At 37.6% G+C, this 20372-nt stretch overlaps 1 protein-coding gene across 1 annotated transcript in view; it reads left to right on the top strand.

The window, feature by feature from the left end:
- OMA1 (OMA1 zinc metallopeptidase) overlaps nucleotides 1–20372 on the top strand; it is a 47999-nt gene that overhangs the window by 18408 nt on the left and 9219 nt on the right. The window contains exon 9 of the mRNA XM_006768398.2: nucleotides 13195–13344. Within this exon, the coding sequence (XP_006768461.1) occupies nucleotides 13195–13344 (150 nt within the window). The remainder of the gene's footprint in view (nucleotides 1–13194; nucleotides 13345–20372) is intronic.

The raw sequence follows: 20372 nt of genomic DNA, 5'->3' as shown, positions 1-20372 counted from the left end.
TAAATCAAGATATTACTCATTCACAAAAGCAAAAGCAGTTTTTTAGATGTTACATAAGAAGAATTAAGTAAATTATCAGATGGGTAGATGAAGAGGTTCCCAAATCATTGTCCACAGATTGGCTATCTCACGATTTTCCTAAAACTAATGTATGACAGTTTATGAAATTTCCCTTTTAGGTAAGTGTGTTCTAGTTGAGAAATCTTTTCCCATCTCAATGAATTGTTCCTGCTGTATTTCAAGAAGCTCTATTGTTTTGTTATTTTTTAATATATAATATATAGAAAGAAGTTAAGATATTTTCCCTCATATGGATAGCACTGTTTATCTAAGAGTCATTTTTCTTCACTGTACTTCAGTGTCTCTGTCATAAATTTGGGAGACTATGTGGAAGTTTGTTTCTGGACGCCCTATTCTATTCCATTGGCCTTTTATTTATTTTTGAACCAAATGACACCATCTCTGTAGCTTTGTAATTAGTCTTAAGATCTGAGAACTGTCCTCCAGTGTTGTTCTACAAGATTGACTTGTTATTTTTAGTCTTTTGTTTTTCCATATACATTTCATAATCAGCTTATCAAATTACACCCCTTTACAAAAACATGCCTGGGATTTTGTTTGGAGTTGTGTACATTAAATATAGGTCCGTTTGGGGAAAGTTGACTAGTGTCATCAGTATTGAGTCTTCCAATCCACGAATGATATATTTATCCATTTATTTAAATATTCTGTAATTTCTCTCAGTGATGTTTTGAGATTTTTTTTTGTGTGTGTATAGGACATTTTTTGATGTTATAAACAGTGTCATTTAAAAAAATAAGCTTGCTTATATTGAGAAATACAGTTTGTTTTCATAATTAACCTTCTATCCAGAAACCTTGCTAACTTCACTTAATTCTAATAGTATGTAGATTCTTTTAGATTTTACATATACACAGTTATCTTGTCTGCAAATAATGACTGCTTTATTTTTCACTTCTAGTCCATACACACACACACATATATATTTTAAAAATATATTTTTATTGATTTTCAGAGAGGAAGAGATAGGGAGAGAAAGTCCCTTTATAATAAAAGGATAATATGCAAATTGACCCTATCGGTGGAATGACTGGGAACAACCTGTTGCTATCACGTGCACAGACGCTCAACACAGGAGCTGCCCCCTGGTGGTCAGTGTGCTTCCACAGTGGGAGCACTGCTCAGCCAGAAGCCAGCTCATGGTTGGCCAGCACAGCGGCAGTGGCAGGAGTCTCTCTCGCCTCTGCTGCAGTGCTAAGAGTATTCGACTACTGGCTTAGGCCCACTCCCCAGGGGCTCCTGGGCTGCCAGAGGGATATCTGACTGCCAGCTTAGGCCTGATCCCTGGGGGATCAGGCCTAAGCCAGCAGGTGGACATCCCCTGAGGGCTCCCAGGCTGCCAGGTAGTGGGCCTAAGCTGTCAGTCAGATATCCCCTGAGGGGTCCCAGACTGCAAGAGGGCACGGGCCGGGCTGAGGGACCCGCCTCCCGAGTGCATGAATTTTTGTGCACCAGGCCTCTAGTCAGTGATAAGACCGAAACATTGATTGGCTTCTTCCTGCATGCCCTCTACTGGGGATCAGTTCCACAACCCCATCATGTGCCCTGATTGGGAATTAAACCATGACTTTCTGGTTCATGGGTCGATGTCAATCACTGAGCCACATCGGCCAGGCTGGATTGATCCTTTTATCAAGATGAAGTCTTTCTGGTCTCTACTAATGCTTCTTATCTAATGTCCACTTTTTCCTTTATTACTATTGTTATGACAGCTTTCTTTTGATTAGTGCTTACATGGTATATTTTTTCCATTCTTTTATTTTCAAGCTTTCTGTTTTCTTTTAAATATTTTTCTTTTTAAAATATATTTTTATTGATTTCAAAGAGGAAGGGAGAGGGAGAGATTGAAACATCAATGATAAGAATCATTGATTGACTGTCTCCTGCACAAACCCTACTGGGAACTGAGCCCGCAACCTGGGCATGTGCCCTTGACCGGAATTGAACCCAGGACCCTTTAGTCCATAGGCTGATGCTCTGTCCACTGAGCCAAACCAGCTAGGGTTGTTTTCTTATATGTGTGTCTCTTATAAGTAGTATGTAGCTGTTTGTTTGTTTTTTTAATCTTTGCTCCTTTTTTGATCTATTCATTTATATTTTCAATTTGTTTTTCTTGATAAAGACATGGAACATATTTTCATGTGTGTGCTGGCCATTAATGTATTTTTTATTATCTTTTTAGATATTTTGCCCATTTTTATTGTTTTTCTTTTCTTTTTTTTTAAAAAAATATATTTTATTGATTTTTACAGAGAGAAGGGAGAGGGAGAGGGATAGAGAGTTAGAAACATTGATGAGAAAAGAAACATCGATCAGTTGCCTCCTGCACATTCCCTACTGGGGATGTGCCCACAACCAAGGTACATGCCCTTGACTGGAATTGAAGCTGGGACCCTTCAGTCCGCAGGCCGATGCTCTATCCACTGAGCTAAACTGGTTAGGGCTTGTGTGAGTTTTTTAATACATTTGCTGGATACAAGCCCTTTGTCAAATATGTGTATTGCAAATATTTTCTCCCAATCTGTGGCTTGCTTTATTATTTTATTAGTTGTGTGTTTTGGAGAATGAAAATTAAAAATTTTTATGAAATCTAATTTTCTACTTTTGGGTTTACTCTTTTTTTTCTAGCTTTCTAAGATGGGGTATGTATCATTGGCTATAAATTTTCCACTCTGCATTACTTTAGCTATTATAGATTTCAATATGTTATATTTTCATTATCAGTTATCAAAATATGTTCTAATTTTCTTTGTGATTTCTAATTTTATCCATGTGTTATTCAAAAGGGAGTCATTTAGTATACAGATTTTGAGATTTGCCTAATGTTTTATTCCTTGTTTCTAATTCCTTTGTGGTTTAGAGAATAGCCTCTGTAAGGTTTTAATCTTTTCAGATCTATTGGGACTTGTTTTATGGCACATCATCTAGTCTACCTTGCTGAATTTTCATCACTTGAAAAAAATGTGTATTCTGTATTTGTTGAGTGTATGTTTTATAAATATCAATTAGGTTAAGGTGGTTTATAGCATCACTGAGATTTTCTATATCCTTCTGATTTTTTGTCTACTGGTTCTTGAGAGAGGAGTATTGAAATTTTTAAGTATAATTGTGGATTTGTCTATTATTTCTTATGTTTATACTTCATGAATTTTGATGCTCTGTATTAGGTATATACACATATGGGATTACTTTTTCCTCTTATTGAATTGATTGATCATTGTGAATTATTCCTTTGTCTCTAGTACTATTCAGTGAAGTATTTTTTATTTGACATTAATTTATTTTTACATTATTTTCTACAATAATATAGCCACTCCAGTTTTCTTGTGTGTTACTGTTCAGTTGCTATATCTTTTTCTACCCATTTACTTTCAAACTATTTGAATGTTTGTATTTAAATGCGTCTCTTATAGATTGGCATAAACTAGATCTTGCTTTTTTATTCACTTTGACAATCTCTGCTTTTATCTTGAAGTGTATAGTCCGTTTATATTTAATGTAATTATCAATATTGATGTATTTAGGTCAGCTATTTTGCTATTTCCTTTTTATTTGTGTTACCTATTTTTTTGTTTCTCTGTTCCTTTTTTTCTGCTTTTGAGTTAATCAAATATTTTTTTTGTGTGTTTTATTTTATTTCCTTCATTGGCTTTCTAGATATAATTCAGCATTTTAAAAAAAATTTATTTTATTGCTTTTAGAGAGAGGAAGGGAGAGATAAGTAGGTAGATAGAGAGAAACATTGAAGTAAGAGAGAAATATCAATCGGTTGCCTCCTCATGTGTCCTAACTGGGGATCAAACCAACATCCTGGGTATGTGCCCTGACCGGGAATCATACCTGCCACCTTTTGGTACACGGAATGATGCTCCATCTTACTGAGCCACACCTACCAGGGTAATCATACTCCCCTTTAAAAATATGTATATATTTGTGTATGTAGCCGTACATTTCATCATCTTATAGAAAGCCATTTAGTGTTACAATGGGAAATAACAGCCTTCACTGCCTCTTCCCTTAGAGCCAGCGGTAAAAATCACCTTAAAGTTGTTTAGCTATTTACCTCTATAATTCTGTGTAATATGTTTATTTTGTAACTTCTTGACTCATTAGGTTTTGACAGTATTGGTTTCTTGTTATAGAAGATTTAGTCTTTTATAACCTAATGATTTTAAGTGCTTATTTGGCACCTCTGTTCCTCCTTGGTTAAGTATCTGTTCAAATCTTGCCATATTCTAGTTGGATTGTTTGTTTTCTTACTGTTGACTTTATTATTATTATAATTATTATTATTGTTAATCCTCACCTGAGGGTATTTGAGAAGAGAGAGAGAGAGAGACATTGATTGGTCGCCTCCTCTATGCTCCCCGATGGGCTGGGGAACAAGCATGCAACCGAGGAATGTGCCTTTGATCGAAATCAAACCCAGGACCCTTCACTCCACAGGATGAGGCTCTGTCCACTGGCTAGGGTTTACTGTTGGCTTTAGAGTGTTATTGATATAGTCTGGATACAGTCATTTGTTGGATATGTGAAAGTAGTTTTTCCTTATCTATGACTCATCTTTTCCTTAACAAGGTTTTTATTTTTTGCAGAGCAAATATTTTTAATTTTAATGAAATCCAAGGAGCCTCTATACCAATTTCTGGGACAATCTTTTTTTCTGGTATAATCCTCACAGATACCAGCCCCTTGTGCAGCCCTGAACTTTTGTTTTCTAACTCTTTAGCTCATCCTGTCTCACCATGCTCTGGTTTGAAGTCCTGCCTCCCTCTGTGTGCTCAGGAAACTGTCCTAGCAGAGAGCAGGGGCAAGTCTAGGGATCACCTTAGTGTCGTGGTCGGCAAACTGCAGCTCGCGAGCCACATGTGGCTCTTTGACCCTTTGAGTGTGGCCACGAAGTTTCAATTGCACTGTACGTGCGCGCCCGCACATGGTATTTTGTGGAAGAGCCACACTCAGGGGACCACAGTTTGCCGACCACTGCCTTAGTGCTTCTCTTTCTCTCAAGAATTACATTATTGTCCTACTTGTTGTTCAGAACTGAAAATGTTTGCCTCATATATCTGTCCAGTTTTATAGATATTTATGGTGGGAGGACAAGTCCAGTAATAGATACTCTCTCATGGATGGAAAGGTAAACCCCAAAATTTGTGACTCATGATTGTCTGTCCTTGTTTTATAAGAAGGTGCCAAGAAACTTTTTAGAAGCTATGCTGTCACTGTTTGGGGGAAGGTGGGGGGTTCTCCATTCATTGTGGAGACTTGACTTAATTTGCTGTTTGAACCTCACACCTCCCCCCTTCTTTCCTGGATACCAAATACTGAACCTTCCTGCCATAGTGAGGGTATCTGTCCAGGAAGCAATATGGTGTCATGATAATAAGTGAGCCCTGGACCTAGACTGCCTCCGTTTGAGAATTTGCTTGGCCAGAGAGTGCTAGCTGCGTGATCTCGGGCGAGTTGTCTATCCTTTTGGAACCTTGATTTCTCTCATCTGTGGTATAGGAAGAATAGCAGGATCTGTTACAGCGCTGATACAATCCAAGTCCTAAGAGCACTAGTCTTCTAATCATTTATGTTCAGATGTCGGCCTGTTATTTCCTCTTTATATTCTGCAGGTATCTCAAACCTAATAAATTCAATGTTAAATCCTTGATTGCCCTTCATATCTATTTCTCTTCTAATCTTCCTTTTTCCAATAAATATACCATCTTATATTCAGTTGCTTTTGGAAAACACCCAGAGTCCTCCTTAGTACTTCCCTCTTCTTTATCATTTACATGTAATCACTTACCAACTCTCACTAGTTCTATCTGTAAAATATACTCCAATGTGTTTCCATCTCTACTATTAGCATTTTTTATTACCTGGACTTCTGTGCCAGCCTCATTATAGCTTTTGCCGGTTCCATTTTACTCCGCTCCATTCTGTTCTCCCCGCCGCAAATAAGAATCACGTCTAGTAGGCTGGATATTCACTTTCTCAAGGCAAGACTTCAATCGACAGTGGCCAGCATTTGCCATCAGATTTTTCAGACTCTGGTCTGACTTACCCCCTAATTCTGATTGACACATTTAAAAAATTTATTTGTGAATATAATCAGAATACAGTTTTTTTTTCCTTTTTTCTTTTTCTTTTTTTTTTTAGGCCTAAGTGCCATGCTCCCTAAATTGGTGTATATAGCTCTTCTCTGACTTGTTACGTTGGTGTTCACTTACAATTCACCATGTAGTTAATGTATGCCTATCTTCTAGGCTGTAGGGATGCACAATACCTTGATGGAGGTCACAACTTGAGTAAGAAAGAGGCTCCCAATTGAAGAATATACCATCAAGACGTAACTTTATCTAATGTCATGCAAACTTAGTCTAGGGATTAGATTGAGGAAGAAATTATTTGAAGTGAAGGTATAACAGCTAAGTAGTAATTATTCTGGTGAAGGTGTTGACAGTGGTGTTTTTGACATGGCGGACAACGTGTCTAAAGGAAGAGAAATGATGTCCTTGTGCGGGAATTGAAAGTTCCATGTGACTACAGAATAGAGTCAAGAACACCAGTGTCAAGAGGGAAAAGTGACAGGTAGATGGAGACTTCTTTGTTAGCAGTTGTAAGGACTTTATACTGTATCTTGCACAGTGGTTAGGACCTTGGACTCTAGAGTTAGACCTATGTCTGAACTCTTACCTCTTCCACGTGACTAGAAAAATCACTTAATCTCTTCAAGTCTGTTTCCTACTCTGAAAAAATGGGAATAGTGATAGTATCTACCTCAAAGGGTTATTTTAAGTTTCCCGGATTTGATTCTTTTTGTGGCTTGTATCCTTTTTTTTGGACATTAATGCCTCACACTCCCTTGACTACTTGCCATTTAATATTCAAATCACATAATGTAATTCTTGTATTCCTTTCTATCCTTATTAGACTGGCTTCCTTTGTACCATCCTGAGAGGGAGAGAGCATACTGACCTGAGGACACAAATGCCCTGTGCCCCTGGAAGTTTTAGCAATTAACAGCCATTGCCATACGTTGATAAGTTGGCATTCTGATTTTATGTCAGTCTTATGCACTTGGCTAATGGGACTGTTCTTGGGAGATGGATCTATTGGTCATGTGCTGTCCCTTTAGATTTATGAGCTTTTAAGGCCAAGGGCTAAAGAGAAGATGGAAAATTCATTAAAATAAAGTTACTCTTGAGGCCTCCTTCAACACAGGCAGCTTGCTTTCCCTGGAGTGCTCTTGACTCTGCTCCTCTAGTAGCTATGAGCTTGTTTTGTGTATTTACATTTTTATAGTTGCTTTAATTTTGTATTTACAAGATATTTAATTTACCATTATATAAATTCAAAATGACTAGTAGAGAGTTAGTAAAAGCTGGTAGGACTGAGGTGTGGCCTAAGCACAGAATAATAAATAGCTGTTCAGGTATCCACTGACAAAACGATGTCCTGTGAAATATTTGATTTTGTTGTGTTTATATATTAATTTGTCACTATACAGAGAATTTGGCACTTTAGTCATTTACAGAAATGATTTTTGTTTATTTGATTTCACAAACAACAAAATCATTCATTTTTAGTTTTATTTGTTTCTTAACTATAGAAAAAGACCATGTATTTTAGTGGCTCTAAACTGGACCTCCTGGCAGGGCACTTTATATGATTGTTTTGGTTGTCACAGTGATTGGGGAGATGGGGATTACTGACGTTTCATGGACATGGAGAATGGGGGCAGGCCTGTTAAATGTCCTATAGTGGCCTGCATAGCCCTCAGAGGGAGGAACTGTCCAGCCCTGGTGACTTGTCAGTGGCCCTTGTGAGAGGCTCTGCCTGCTGGGTTCTTAGAGCCTCAGTAACTGTGCAGATAGCACCATCTAGTGAGGGAAGTAGGTCATAAGCAAAATTTACTTTCATCATAAAAATGAGAGAAAATCCAACATTCTAAACTTTCTGTAAAATAAAAAGGTTATAGAATCGTAGACTTTTGGGGCAGCAAGGAAAATTAGAGATAATCCAATCCACCCTCTCCCTTTACAGATAAGGAAATTAGGGTCCAAAGAGGCGAAGTGATTTGTCCAGTAACATATATACCTAGTTAGTAGCGAAAGACCAGGCGGGAGTCCAGGTCTCATAGTTTCTCAGGTGAGTAATCTGAGCCTTTGTCATAGCAAACTGACTAGCTTTGTGTCCTATTTGGGTTAATAGCTTATCCGTGGTCGGCAAACCACGGCTCACGAACCACATGTGGCTCTTTGGCGCCTTCAGTGTGGCTCTTCCACAAAATACCATGTGCGGGCGCGCATGTACAGTGCGATTGAAACTTTGTGGCCCATGCGCAGAAGTCGGTATTTTGTGGAAGAACCACACTGAAGGGGCCAAAGAGACGCATGTGGCTCGCGAGCCACAATTTGCCAACCACTGGCTTAGGTTATTTGTTTAGTGATTCATTTAAGAAAGAAACAACTGCAAATGTGCACATCTCATTTACTAGGCTTGTTATAAGGTAAACTTTCATAATGCATGCATTATTCATTTCACCTTGTTTTGAACCTAACTGTATAACCTAGAAAAATGAGGCAGACTTCTGTGTATTTAACTTTATAGTTGCTATGATTTCAGCTCTAAGTGTTGAGTGTTATGATAAAAGCTTTAGGATAGAGAAAAATATATACATGAAAATGTATTATAAATTTATCATATTGATGAACTGACATGCTGGCAATCAAAAGATGCAAAACACTTTAAGCTAAAGGAAGTGAATTACAAAATAATGGAAGTCTTTTCATTTCTACTCTTTTAGGGCACATGAAATGAATTAATACAATGAATTAATATTTGTTATATACATAGAACAATACCCGATACATATAAGTGATTATTAATTAAACAAAATATATAACTGATATTTTGAACTTCTGGTTTTAAAACCTGTGCTCTTCACATTGCCCCAGTATACTGCCTCAAAAAGTAATCCAGGACCAATGTAGTTCACATATTTTTGTATGTTTGTGGCCATTATCAGTTCTGTTTTAAGAAGGAATGTTGTCTAGAAAGTGTTTCATCCTTCTTTCTTTATGCACTGCCAATGGATTAAATAAGAAATCACAAGTGGCCCTGACCGGTTTGGCTCAGTGGATAGAGCATCGGCCTGCGGACTGAAGGGTCCCGGGTTCGATTCCAGTCAAGGGCATATACCTTGGTTGCAGGCACATCCCCAGCAGGAGGCAGCTGATCGATGTTTCTCTCTCATTGATGTTTCTAACTCTCTATCCCTCTCCCTTCCTCTCTGTAAAAAATCAGTAAACTATATATACAAAAAAAAAAAAAGAAATCACAAGTGAAATTAATAAATACTAGAGATAAATGAAAACAAGACCAGAACCTACCAAAAGTTATGGGATACAGTCGAAGCATTGCTAAGGAGAAATTTGTAGCTATTAATGCTTTAAAAATGTGAAAGATCTCAAACAAACAACCTAACTTTACAACTTAGAAAACTATAAAAAGAAGAACAAAGTAAACCCCAAGCTGCTAGAAGGAAGGAAATAATGAAGATTAGATCAGAGATAACTTACATCGTGAATAAAAAGAGTTTGTTTTTAAAAAGACCAGCAAAATTGACAAATGTTTAGTTGGACTAGGAAAAAATAAAGAAGATTCAGATTACTAAAATCAGAAATGAAAGTGGAGATAACACTACTGATTCTGTAGAAATACGGAGGTGTATAATACAGTATGATGAACAATTGTGTGCCCCCAAATTGGACAACCTTGATGAGATGGACAGATTTCAAGAAATAACTTACCAGTGCAGCCACTGTGGAAAACAGTATGGAGTCTCCTCAAAAAACTAAAATGGAACTGCCCTATGATCTAGCAATTCCACTTTTGGGAATATAGTGAAAGAAACCCGAAACACTGATTCAAAAGAATATATGCACCTCAATGTTTATTGCAGTGCTAGTATTAATAGCCAAAATTTGGAAGCAGGCCAAGTGCCCATCAGTAGGTGAGTGGATAAAAACGTTGTGGTACATTTACACAATGGAATACTACTCGGCCATAAAAAAAGAAGGAACCTTACCCTTTGTGATAGCATGGATGGACTGGAAGAATATTATCTAAGTGAAATAAGCCAGTCAGAGAAAGACAAATACCATATGATTTCACTTATATGTGGAATCTAATGAACAAGACAAACAAAATAGAAATAGACTCATAGATACAGAGAAGAGACTGAAAGCTGTCTGTCAGAGGGGAGGGGTTGGGGGGCTGAGTGAGATAGGTGAAGGGATTAAGCAAAAACAGAACAAAACAAAACAAAAAAACCCCACACACAAAAAACCAAACTCAGACCCAAACAACAGTATGGTGATTACCAAAGGGAAAGGGTGGTGATGGAGGTAGAAGAGAGTAAAGGGGGGATAAATGGCTATGGAAGGGGAAGACTCTGGGTGGTGAACACACAATAAAAATAAATGATGTATTGACCAATATAATTTCATTGACCAGTGTCACCCAATAAAATCAATAAATCACAAAGAAAACTGAACAGACCTGAAACAAGTGTGGAGATTGAATCAGTAATCAAAAATCTTTCAATGAAGAAAAGCCCTGGATTTGACAACATAATTTGTGGATTCTATCAAGAATTTGAAGAAGTAATACCAGTTCTGCTCAAACTTTTCTAAAAGACTGGAGGGGAGGGGAGGATACTCCCTAACTCATTCCAAGAGGCCAGCATAACCCTAATACCAATGACAAAGACACTACAAGAAAAGAAAACTATAGGTCAATATCTATTCTAGAGGTATAGATTAAGAATAATTTTTTTTTAGTACAGTTTATTAACAGTTAAATTTTAAAACTTAATTTTTATGAAAACTTAATTTGGAAGAATTTTACTCTTAATACATGTTCTTTTTTTTCTCTGGACCACTTTATTGATATACTTCTTTTTTATTTTTATTTTTTAAAATCTTTATTGTTGAGATTATTATAGATGTCCCTCTTTTTTCCTCCTGTTGCCCCCCTCCACCCAGTTCCTGCCATGCCCCAGGCCTTCACCACCCTATTGTCTGTGTTCAGAGGTACTGCATATATGCATATAATATCTTTGTTTAGTCTCTTCCCTTCCCTCTGAGAATCGTCAGTCTGTTCCATTTCCATGCCTCTGATTCTATTTTATTCACCAGTTTATTTTGTTCATAAGATTTCTTATTCATTTATTTTGATTTTTAGATTCAATTGTTGATAAGTATGTATTTGTTGCCAGTTTGTTGTTCATATTTTTGATCAGTGTATGCTTAATTTCTGACTGGTCCTATTCCATTTTTTTTGGAGGTTTCTAGAAGATTCTTGAGTAACCTTATAATCGTAGTTTTAAACTCTATATCCAGTAGTTTGCTTTCTTCCATTTCTTTCATTTCTGACATGTTTCTTTGTCTCTGCATTTTGACTGCTTCCCTGTGTTTTTTTTCTGTGTTTTGAGTAGAGCTGCTATAGCTCCTTGAGTTGGTAGAGTGGCCTTGTGTAGTAGGTGTTCTATAGGGCCCAGTGGCTCAGCTTCCCCAGTCACCTGAGCTGGAAGCTCTAAGTGCACCCCTTTATGGGCTGTGAGCACAATCTTGTTGTAGTTGAGACTTGATTGCTGTTGGTGTCACTGGGAGGAATTGATCTCCATGCCAATTGGCTGTTGGACCAGCTATGACTACAGTGGGAAAGCTGCTGTGCAGGAGACATCCCTATGGAGCAGGACTTGCTTCAGTGGGGCTTTGGTGCTCACTGAGTCTGCCCCTTGAGTGTGTTGCTTATGGATGTGTAGAGTTATTGTCTGGTATGGTCTGACACTGACCACTGGGTACACTGGCTCTTGGGTCTCCCAGGAGGTACAAAGTCAGCAACTACCTGAGGCCACCCAGCAGGAGCTACAGAGAGATCTGCAGATTCCTCCTCTTTGTATTGGGTTTGGAAGTGCCCAGATGAGGCCCAGCTATGAAGCAAGGCAGGCTGGTCCTGGTGTAGGTCTTGGGCCTTTTATTGATAGGTTTGGGGCTCCCTGACCCAGCTGCAGCTTGTTTCAGAGTTTAGCCTGAGCAAGGACAGGCCATTCATATGCAAAAGCAGCTGCACACAGCTTGGGTGGGGTTGTAAATTGGATGAGGTGGGGTCTAGGGAGTCACCAGGGTGGAGCAAACAGAAATGGCTGCCAGTCAGCCCTGTGACTGGGGAGGTCCCAGAATAGGAACAGTGATCCCTGCAAGCACCTTTGTCTGGGAGAAAGCTGCCCCAAGTTCCTGCCCTGATGCCAGATAATCCAGTTCCTCCTCATATGTGTCTGTGTCCCCCAAAGCCAAGCCCTGGTGCTGGAGCTCAGAGGAAGCAGGACCTTGTAAGTTCAGTTCATAGTGCTAGCCTTTTAAGAGAAACAGCTGGGTTTCCAGCAGCCTCTGTGTCACTAAGCCCTAGTCCGCACTGGTTTTTACAACCTGTAGTTCTTACTGCCCGTAGGGACTTCTATTCCAAGCTCTGGGACCCTAGGCTGGGTGTCTGGTGTGAGGCTGGGAGCCCTTGTTTCGCCGGTGTCCTCCATAGAGATAATCTCCCTCCTGATTAAAAAAGCAGCACATGTGGGTGCCCGACCAGCCTGTTCTGCACCTCTGCACCTCCTACTCATTTCAGTATGCTTTCTTCTTTACTTCTCTAGTTGTAGGACTTCCATTCAGCCCTGGATGATGGTTGTTCTGTATTTTAGTTGTAATTTTGATGTGGTTGTGGGAGGCGGCAAGTTCAGGCATTTACCTACGCCACCATCTTCAAATCCCTAATATGTGTTCTTAATATCTATCATAGTGAAAAGCGTGGGTTTCTTTGGGAGTGGTATTATTGTAAATATTGTGTAGGGGTAGGGCAAGTAGAAAGGGTGGACATATTTTTTTTTTTGAGTTCTATAAAACCATATTGTTTGAGTGTTCTTTTTAAAAGCAATGAGTATATTCCCCTTTTATTAAAACGATAGAAAATATTTTTAAAACATGTAATGAGACAAATGTAAACTTTTAAAGATGTCCTCATAGTTATACTCATGTGTGCTTTTATTAATTTTGGTTCTAGGCTTGTGTGGACGTCAGATCCAGTTCAGTGTTTTGGCAGCAGCTGGAACTTGCAGATACCCTCTTTGGTCACCCCAACGTGCCAGAATGGTTATCCACACACCCTTCTCATGGAAACCGAGTTGAGCAATTGGATAGACTCATACCCGAGGTGAGCTAACACTATTGAAGGCAGGACACTATTTTTACTGTATCCTTTATTTTTTAATGCTGTTACTTCTCATGCTTAGAGAAGGAGTTCTAGTTTGTCAACTATTTTGATGACTATAATTATGAATTATCAGTTTTCAAAGGATTTGACTGAAGAGTAAAATCCTGCATGTTCGCAAGTCATGGGGGATAAATTGCTGTGTAGACTTGACTTTTCTTGAAGGTGAAGGTTTAAGCTTTTTAGTATCATTCCTTTTAATTTTACCAGATTTGGTGAAAGTCTAAAACTCATGGTATGTTTTTTCAACATATTGGTCATAATTTAATTTTTTCTCAGTGATTTAAGCTTATTGTTAAAAAACAAAAATAACAAACTCCAGTTAATGACTTGTGTAAAAATTTTGGGTCAAGTGAGTATTAATTACAATAATGATGCTGGAATATTTCTTAGAAAAAAAAATCCCTTGATATTAGTTTTTTTTCAGGTTGTTTATTTCTTTAAAAAGAGAGAGTAAAGTGTGCATGACTTTTTTTCTGTAGACTTCATTAATGAATAAAGCTAAAGCAGCTTTTCCCCAATTAGTTTTTACTACCATCTAAACATGTTTTTATTTGTTAACATAATTTAAAATGTTTTCTGTGGTATCCACTTCAGTGTGAGATGTATGTCAGATATCGCCAAACCAGGCTGCGCACTCTTTCTGTCTCACTTGCTTTGCCAGGATGACTACAAATTTAACTTGACAGATAGTGAGCACCTGTTATAAGAAAAAAATACTGGTAGATACAGGGGATACAAAGAGAATTAAGACACGGTTTTTTATATTTGCAGGATGCTAACATAAGTACAAAATGATTCTTAATACAATAAGGGATAGGATTTATTATAAGAAAAGTAGAAATATAGTGGTATGCAATTTGAAGGAATAGCCTGCATCTATTTTGGGATAATAAACTACCGGGAGATTCATTTATTGATTCATGTGATTTATATGGAAATCCACTGATAGTTTGCCATTCTGTATTCTGTTGCTGGGAACAATACAGTTTCTGCTTTCTTGGAGCTAACATTCATGTCAATGCAAGTAATAAACAAACATATACATACATACATGCAGTATGTCACGCAGTGATAAACACATTGGGGAAAAATAAATCAGATTAAAGGTAGTAAAGAGAGCTGGGCAGCAGAGAACGCGTGCTGGTCTACGTTCCTTTGTCAGAAAAAGCCTTACCTAACAGAAGCTGGAAAGAAGCAGCGGGCCAAGTCTGTGGCTATCTGGAGAGAGAGTCTTCCAGGGTGAGGAGGCAGCAAGTGCACAGGACCTGGAGGGAGAGTATGTGTGGTGTGTTCAAGGAATGGCAAGGAGCTGAGTGAGTCAAGGAGGGGGTGGGGCGATGGTTGAGGTATAGGGGGATCAGATCATGAAGACTCTTTTCTAAACCATTGTAAAGACTTAACTTTTATTCCAAGTGATATCGGAAACTAGTAGAGGGTTTTGAGTAGAGCAATGGTTTTTCAACCTTAGCTGCACATTAGAATCACCTGGGAATCTTTTTAAAATCCTGATTTCTGGGCCCCATCCTCCAGAAATTCGGTTTCTTTGTTACTAATGTTGTGGCCCCACCCCATAACAAAGAAACAGAATTTCCAGAGGATGAGGCCCAGAAATCAGGATTTTAAAGAGATTCCCAGGTGTTTCTAATGTGCAGCCAAGGTTGAGAACCACTGGACTAGAGGAATGACTTGATCACCTGATCTGACTCATGTGTTCTGTGGTGGTCATGGGGACTGTAGTGGGGCAAGGGTGGAACCCAGGAGACTCTTTACAAGGCTCATGCAATAATCCTGTTAAGATAGTATAGAGGCAGAAGAGAGGAAAAGAAGTGCTCAGATTTTGAAAGGAATGATGAGGATTTGTTGCTAGTTTGGGCATACTTGTGGCCTTTCATGGGCATTGGGGCCAGCCAGACATGGATTCTTAAGAAATATCCTAAATATATTTCATTTATACCCTTAATTTGAAGAAAAAATATTTGAGAAAAAAAAAACACAGCAGTGACATTTACTTGATGCATTGTAATTATCATTCATCTTAAAAGCACAGTACAGGACTGGAAGAATATGGGTTTCATCCGTAACTAATTTGTCCTGAAGATCACTGACTCTAAGCCTTTGTAAGTGCTGCCAAGACCCAGGGAACTTGCATCACCTGAGGAGGCGTAGCCTCTTGTGAAAGCCAAAATAACCACATGGTTTCCTTTTGGAATGCCCTTTCTTTTTATTTTGTTCAGTGAAATTCTAAAAATGTGTGGTTTCCTTAAATTGGATAATGAATTTTAGCCAACTTTCATCTAAATTCTAAGTTGTCATTTCATCATCGAAGATAACTAAGGATCTTTGGAGAAGTAAAATGTGCTTTAGAGAAGTTTTAAAATAATTAATTGATTAGTGAGTATGAAGGAAAATGATTGGAGAAATAAATATGTTATTTGGGCACCAATGATGAAGATAAGCATTGGGAGGTATTATTTTTCTAAAAATAAACTATCCTAGTTTAGAAACTTAAGTTGAAAACCTTATATATCCCCCCAAGTGATTAAAATCAATTTGAAAGTAATAAAATTCTACTACAATATTGGGAGTAATTCAGTAGTTGAAGTGAAACTTATAGTCAGTGTAAGAGTCTGTTGATAATTAGAATACATAGTCATAATTCAGAGATTGGAATTCCCTACTATCGTTTCTAATTTCTCTAATGAAAGAAAGCAAATCCTCAGGCAGTATGTAGAATTATGTGTCTATATACTACTAAAGACTACGTTTTTGTTTGATTTTATTTAAGATTTTTTTCTACTTATGTTAATACAATATATTTTACCTAATGCTCCTGTTCTTTGACAATTCTGATATGCCTGAAGTGAAGTACGTCTCAAAGGCAGTTGGAAATACACAGCAGAGCACAGACATCTAGACCAGAGATGAGGGAGGACTTGAGAGTAACTCCATAAAGGTGGTAGTTGAAGTGGTGAGAGTGGAGTAGGCAGAGAAAAAGATCCTGGGTAGAGTTAACAGTGTTAGGTGGTATACACATTTAATTGGGAGGAGGAAGACAGAGCTTCTCATATATCCGATTCATAGGAGGAGAAAAGATCAAGACAATCAGGAAAAGAAGTCATATGTGGTACTTTAAACAATAAAGAATTTAAATTAAAAAAAAAGAAAGAAAGAAGATAATGTAAAGAAACACCACAAGACCGGAAAAAAAAGAAAATCAGGAAAGTAAAATTCTTTGGTTCCATGAGAACACAAATCTTGGTAATTTTGATTTCTTTAAAATGTAACTTAGTGAAGATTGTATATTTTTATTTCTTATTGGATTCCTTGAATAAGTATCATCACAGAAATGTATTATTTTTTTACTAGGCATATCAACATTTAAGATGTTTTAAAACTATACTTTATTCACTTAACAAATATTTATTAGTAATCATTTATGTGCCAGATTGTAGGTGTTGTAGGTGCTGTGAACAAAATAGACAGAAAAAAAACCCTTGCCCTTATGAAGCTTATTTTGCAGTAAAGAGAGATAGACAATAAATAGAATAAATTAGTAATATATAGAATAAATCACCAATATCTTATTTCTATATTAGTCATTAATAAGTATTAGGGAGCAAAGCAAAGGAGGAAGGACAGTGTATTAGTCAGCTTGGGTTAAGCAACAGGAATTCATTTCTTCAGAGTTCTGAAGGCTAGATATCCAATCCAGCATTAAGGTTCCAGCCATTTGATTTCTGGTGAGGTCTCTTCTGGCTGCAGACGGCTTGCTTCCCACTGTGTTCTTACATGGTGGAGAGAGTGAACATGCTGTGTCTCTTCCTCTTCTTATAAGGGCAGTAATCCTATCATGAGAGCCCCACCTCATCACCTCCTCTAACCCTGATCATCCCCCAAAGGCTCTACCTCCAAATACATTGGGGGTTAGGGTTTTAACATATGAATCTTTAACATATCTTTAACATATGGGGTGAGGGGGGGTGAAATACTTCAGTCCATAACAAGGATATAAAGTGTGAGCAGAGATGGCAGAAGGACTGGAAAAGCTTTTTGAAAGGGTGTTGATCAGAGAAAGTTTCACTGAGAAGATGTTACTTGAACAAAGGCTTGAAATAAGTGAAAGAGTCTTTGCCTGGGACTTGAGGGGCGTGGGGTGGGGTAAGAACCTCCCAGGTTAGGAAATAGCCAGTACAGTGCTCCGAGGCAGGAGTGAGTCTGGTGTGGTTGGGATGGAGTGAGCAAGGGAAAGTGAGGGTGCAGGCTTTCAAGCCCCTGTGAGGACTTCGCTTTTGTTCAGAGATAGGACCCCAGGGGCGGGTTTCAGCAGAGGATTGAAGGAGTACCAGGATCTGACCTACAAAGGATGCATCTATAGTTCCTACAAAATACTATAATCATAATTTTGGAGTATTTTAGTATAGAATAATGTTTAGAAACAGACTAGTTCTGTTTTTAAAAAAAATATTTTTATTGATTTCAGAGAGGAAGGGAGAGGGAGAAAGAGATAGAAACATCAGTGATGAGAGAGAATCATTGATCGGCTGCCTCCTGCATGCCCCCTACTGGGGATCGAGCCCACAACCTGGTCATGTGCCCTGACTGGAAATCAAACACTGACCTCCTGGTTCATAGATCCATGCTCGATCACTGAGCCACTCCAGCCAGGGAAACACATAGCCCACATATTGTGGTTACCATAACAACTTGGGTGAAAGATTGAAGAACAGATGTTATATCAACCTGTTGATGTTTAGTAGTATGACAGTTTTAAAATTATAGTTACACTGTTCAGAATTTAAAATTGTATAAACCATAAGTTGTCCTTAAAAGAAATACTTTCTATAAGGATTGTTATAAATATTTACATGTTGTAAATATGAATATATTTATATGTGAATATTTGTATGTGAATAAGGGAAATTGTATGATAACCCAGGGTGAAAAGGCACTTGAAATATTTATTTTACAACTGAATTTAGACTGAATTTTTTATTTTCTACTTCTCTCACCAATTCTTTGCCATCTTTTCCTTGGGGTGGGGCAAGGAGATGGATAGTGATAAAATATATAGGAAAAACATTTAATTTACTACATTCAGTTTTTTAGATGTCAGAACCACTCAGTGGCTGGCTGTCAATACATTCATTTTATTCTCACTTATTTTGAATTCTTTAAACTTTCAGGAAGCTGGGGGTTTGAACTCAAATGTAAATCATTCTTATGCATTTATAATTGGACAGTGTAAATACATAAATCATTAATATTATACATCCCATAAATAGAACATGTGAGAGTGCTTAACATTGAAGTGAAATGTCGTTGTTGGCCAATGTACACAAACATATACCGTTCACCTTACAGAATTTCATTTTCTCTGACAGGGAGAGTGTTGAGGAAGAGGGAAATATAGCAGCTACTGTAATTGAATTGGCCTCTGAATCATATAAAGCCAGGAAGCCTGACAGTAACATTGTCTAAAACCTTTAAAAAATATTATGGTACATATGATGTGTATCTACTTGAGGCTGAAAATGAATGGGCTATTGGAAAAAAATAGCTCTTACAGGAAAAGGGGAAAAAATGAAGGTAATTATTTTCCCCCTTGAAATGTCTTGGTTCCTATTTTCATAGGAAGCTTTTAATCTGATCATGAAACTTCTCTGGCATTAATTTTTTCCTTTAAAAAAAACCTTTATTATAGTTTAGTTTTTATGAATAAGTAATTGCAGTTTTTCTTGATATGCTGTTCCTAGAAGAATCCTAATGTGTATAAGCAGTTTCATGAGTATAGTATATTGTACTTTAGTTGTTACTGGGAATAAGTACAGCCATTTCTTACTATGTTATTCTCATGTTAGGAGTGGTTGATCATACAATTTTATTTGAAAACTTATTATTTTATTTCAGAGAACAATTGGCCTGGGTCAAGGTGGCCTTACTTTTAATATACGTATTTAAAACTTGTAGTTACTTACATTTAATTATTTTAGACCACTTCAAAAATTAGTCAGACTTCAGTTTCCACTGCAGCTTATGAAAGGAAAAGAAATGAGTTAGAGGAAGAAAAATTTTAAAAGGTAAATCATGATATATAAATATAAAATGAACCATATTTGCGATTTTACTTAACTTACTAGTGAGGGAGCCTGTAATATGTCACCACTAGCTCAAAGGAGACTTTAGTAACCATTGGCATGCAGGCTCCGAGGGATGCTGAAATGAACTTACAACCAGGCGCAAAACTGATCCACTCATAAGGCAATCAGTTGCCTTCTCCAGACATGGCCAAGCATCATTTGCATGGTTATCAGTTTTCTACAACTTCCAGAGTTGTGAAATAGCTCCGAGACCATGGAGGCGTAGATAACACCCAGGATGCACTCGACAGGACACCCAATGATCTTATTTGCCCATATCACAGTCTTCCACAGTTTTCTGTTCTTGTTTTTTTCTGTTGTCATTTATTTACCTTTCAAGTAAAGATACCAAGTCAAATCATCCTGTCAGACCAACATACAGGGTATCTCCCCAAAATGTATGCATATTCTAAATGATTATAAAGTCAGTGTTTATTAACCTGCAGTTCATTTTCAAAATTAAGTGAGTTATCAGCTGTACTTTTTTGGGAACCCTATATAAACAGAAGTTTTTGTTTTGTTATTTTTATTTATTTATTGGTTTTTTAGAGAAAGATGAAGGGAGAGGGATAGAGAGATACCGGTAGAAACATCTCATCTGTCGGCTGCCTCCTTGAGCCCGCAACCCGGGCATGTGCCCTGACTGGACCTCTTGGTTCCTGGGTCGACACTCAACCACTGAGTCAGACCGGCCAGACTGTTTTGTTATTTTTAAGCAACCATATCGGCATTATTCTTGTTGTATTTCTTTTCTTTCTCTTAAAGTAGTAACCAATTATTATTAATTTCCACCGAATCTATTGAGTTTTAGGCTGGAGGTTATTGATGCTG

Source organism: Myotis davidii, unplaced genomic scaffold (assembly GCF_000327345.1).
Source record: "Myotis davidii unplaced genomic scaffold, ASM32734v1 scaffold79, whole genome shotgun sequence".
Lineage (NCBI taxonomy): Eukaryota > Metazoa > Chordata > Mammalia > Chiroptera > Vespertilionidae > Myotis > Myotis davidii.
This window is presented reverse-complemented; position numbering and strand designations above follow the sequence as displayed.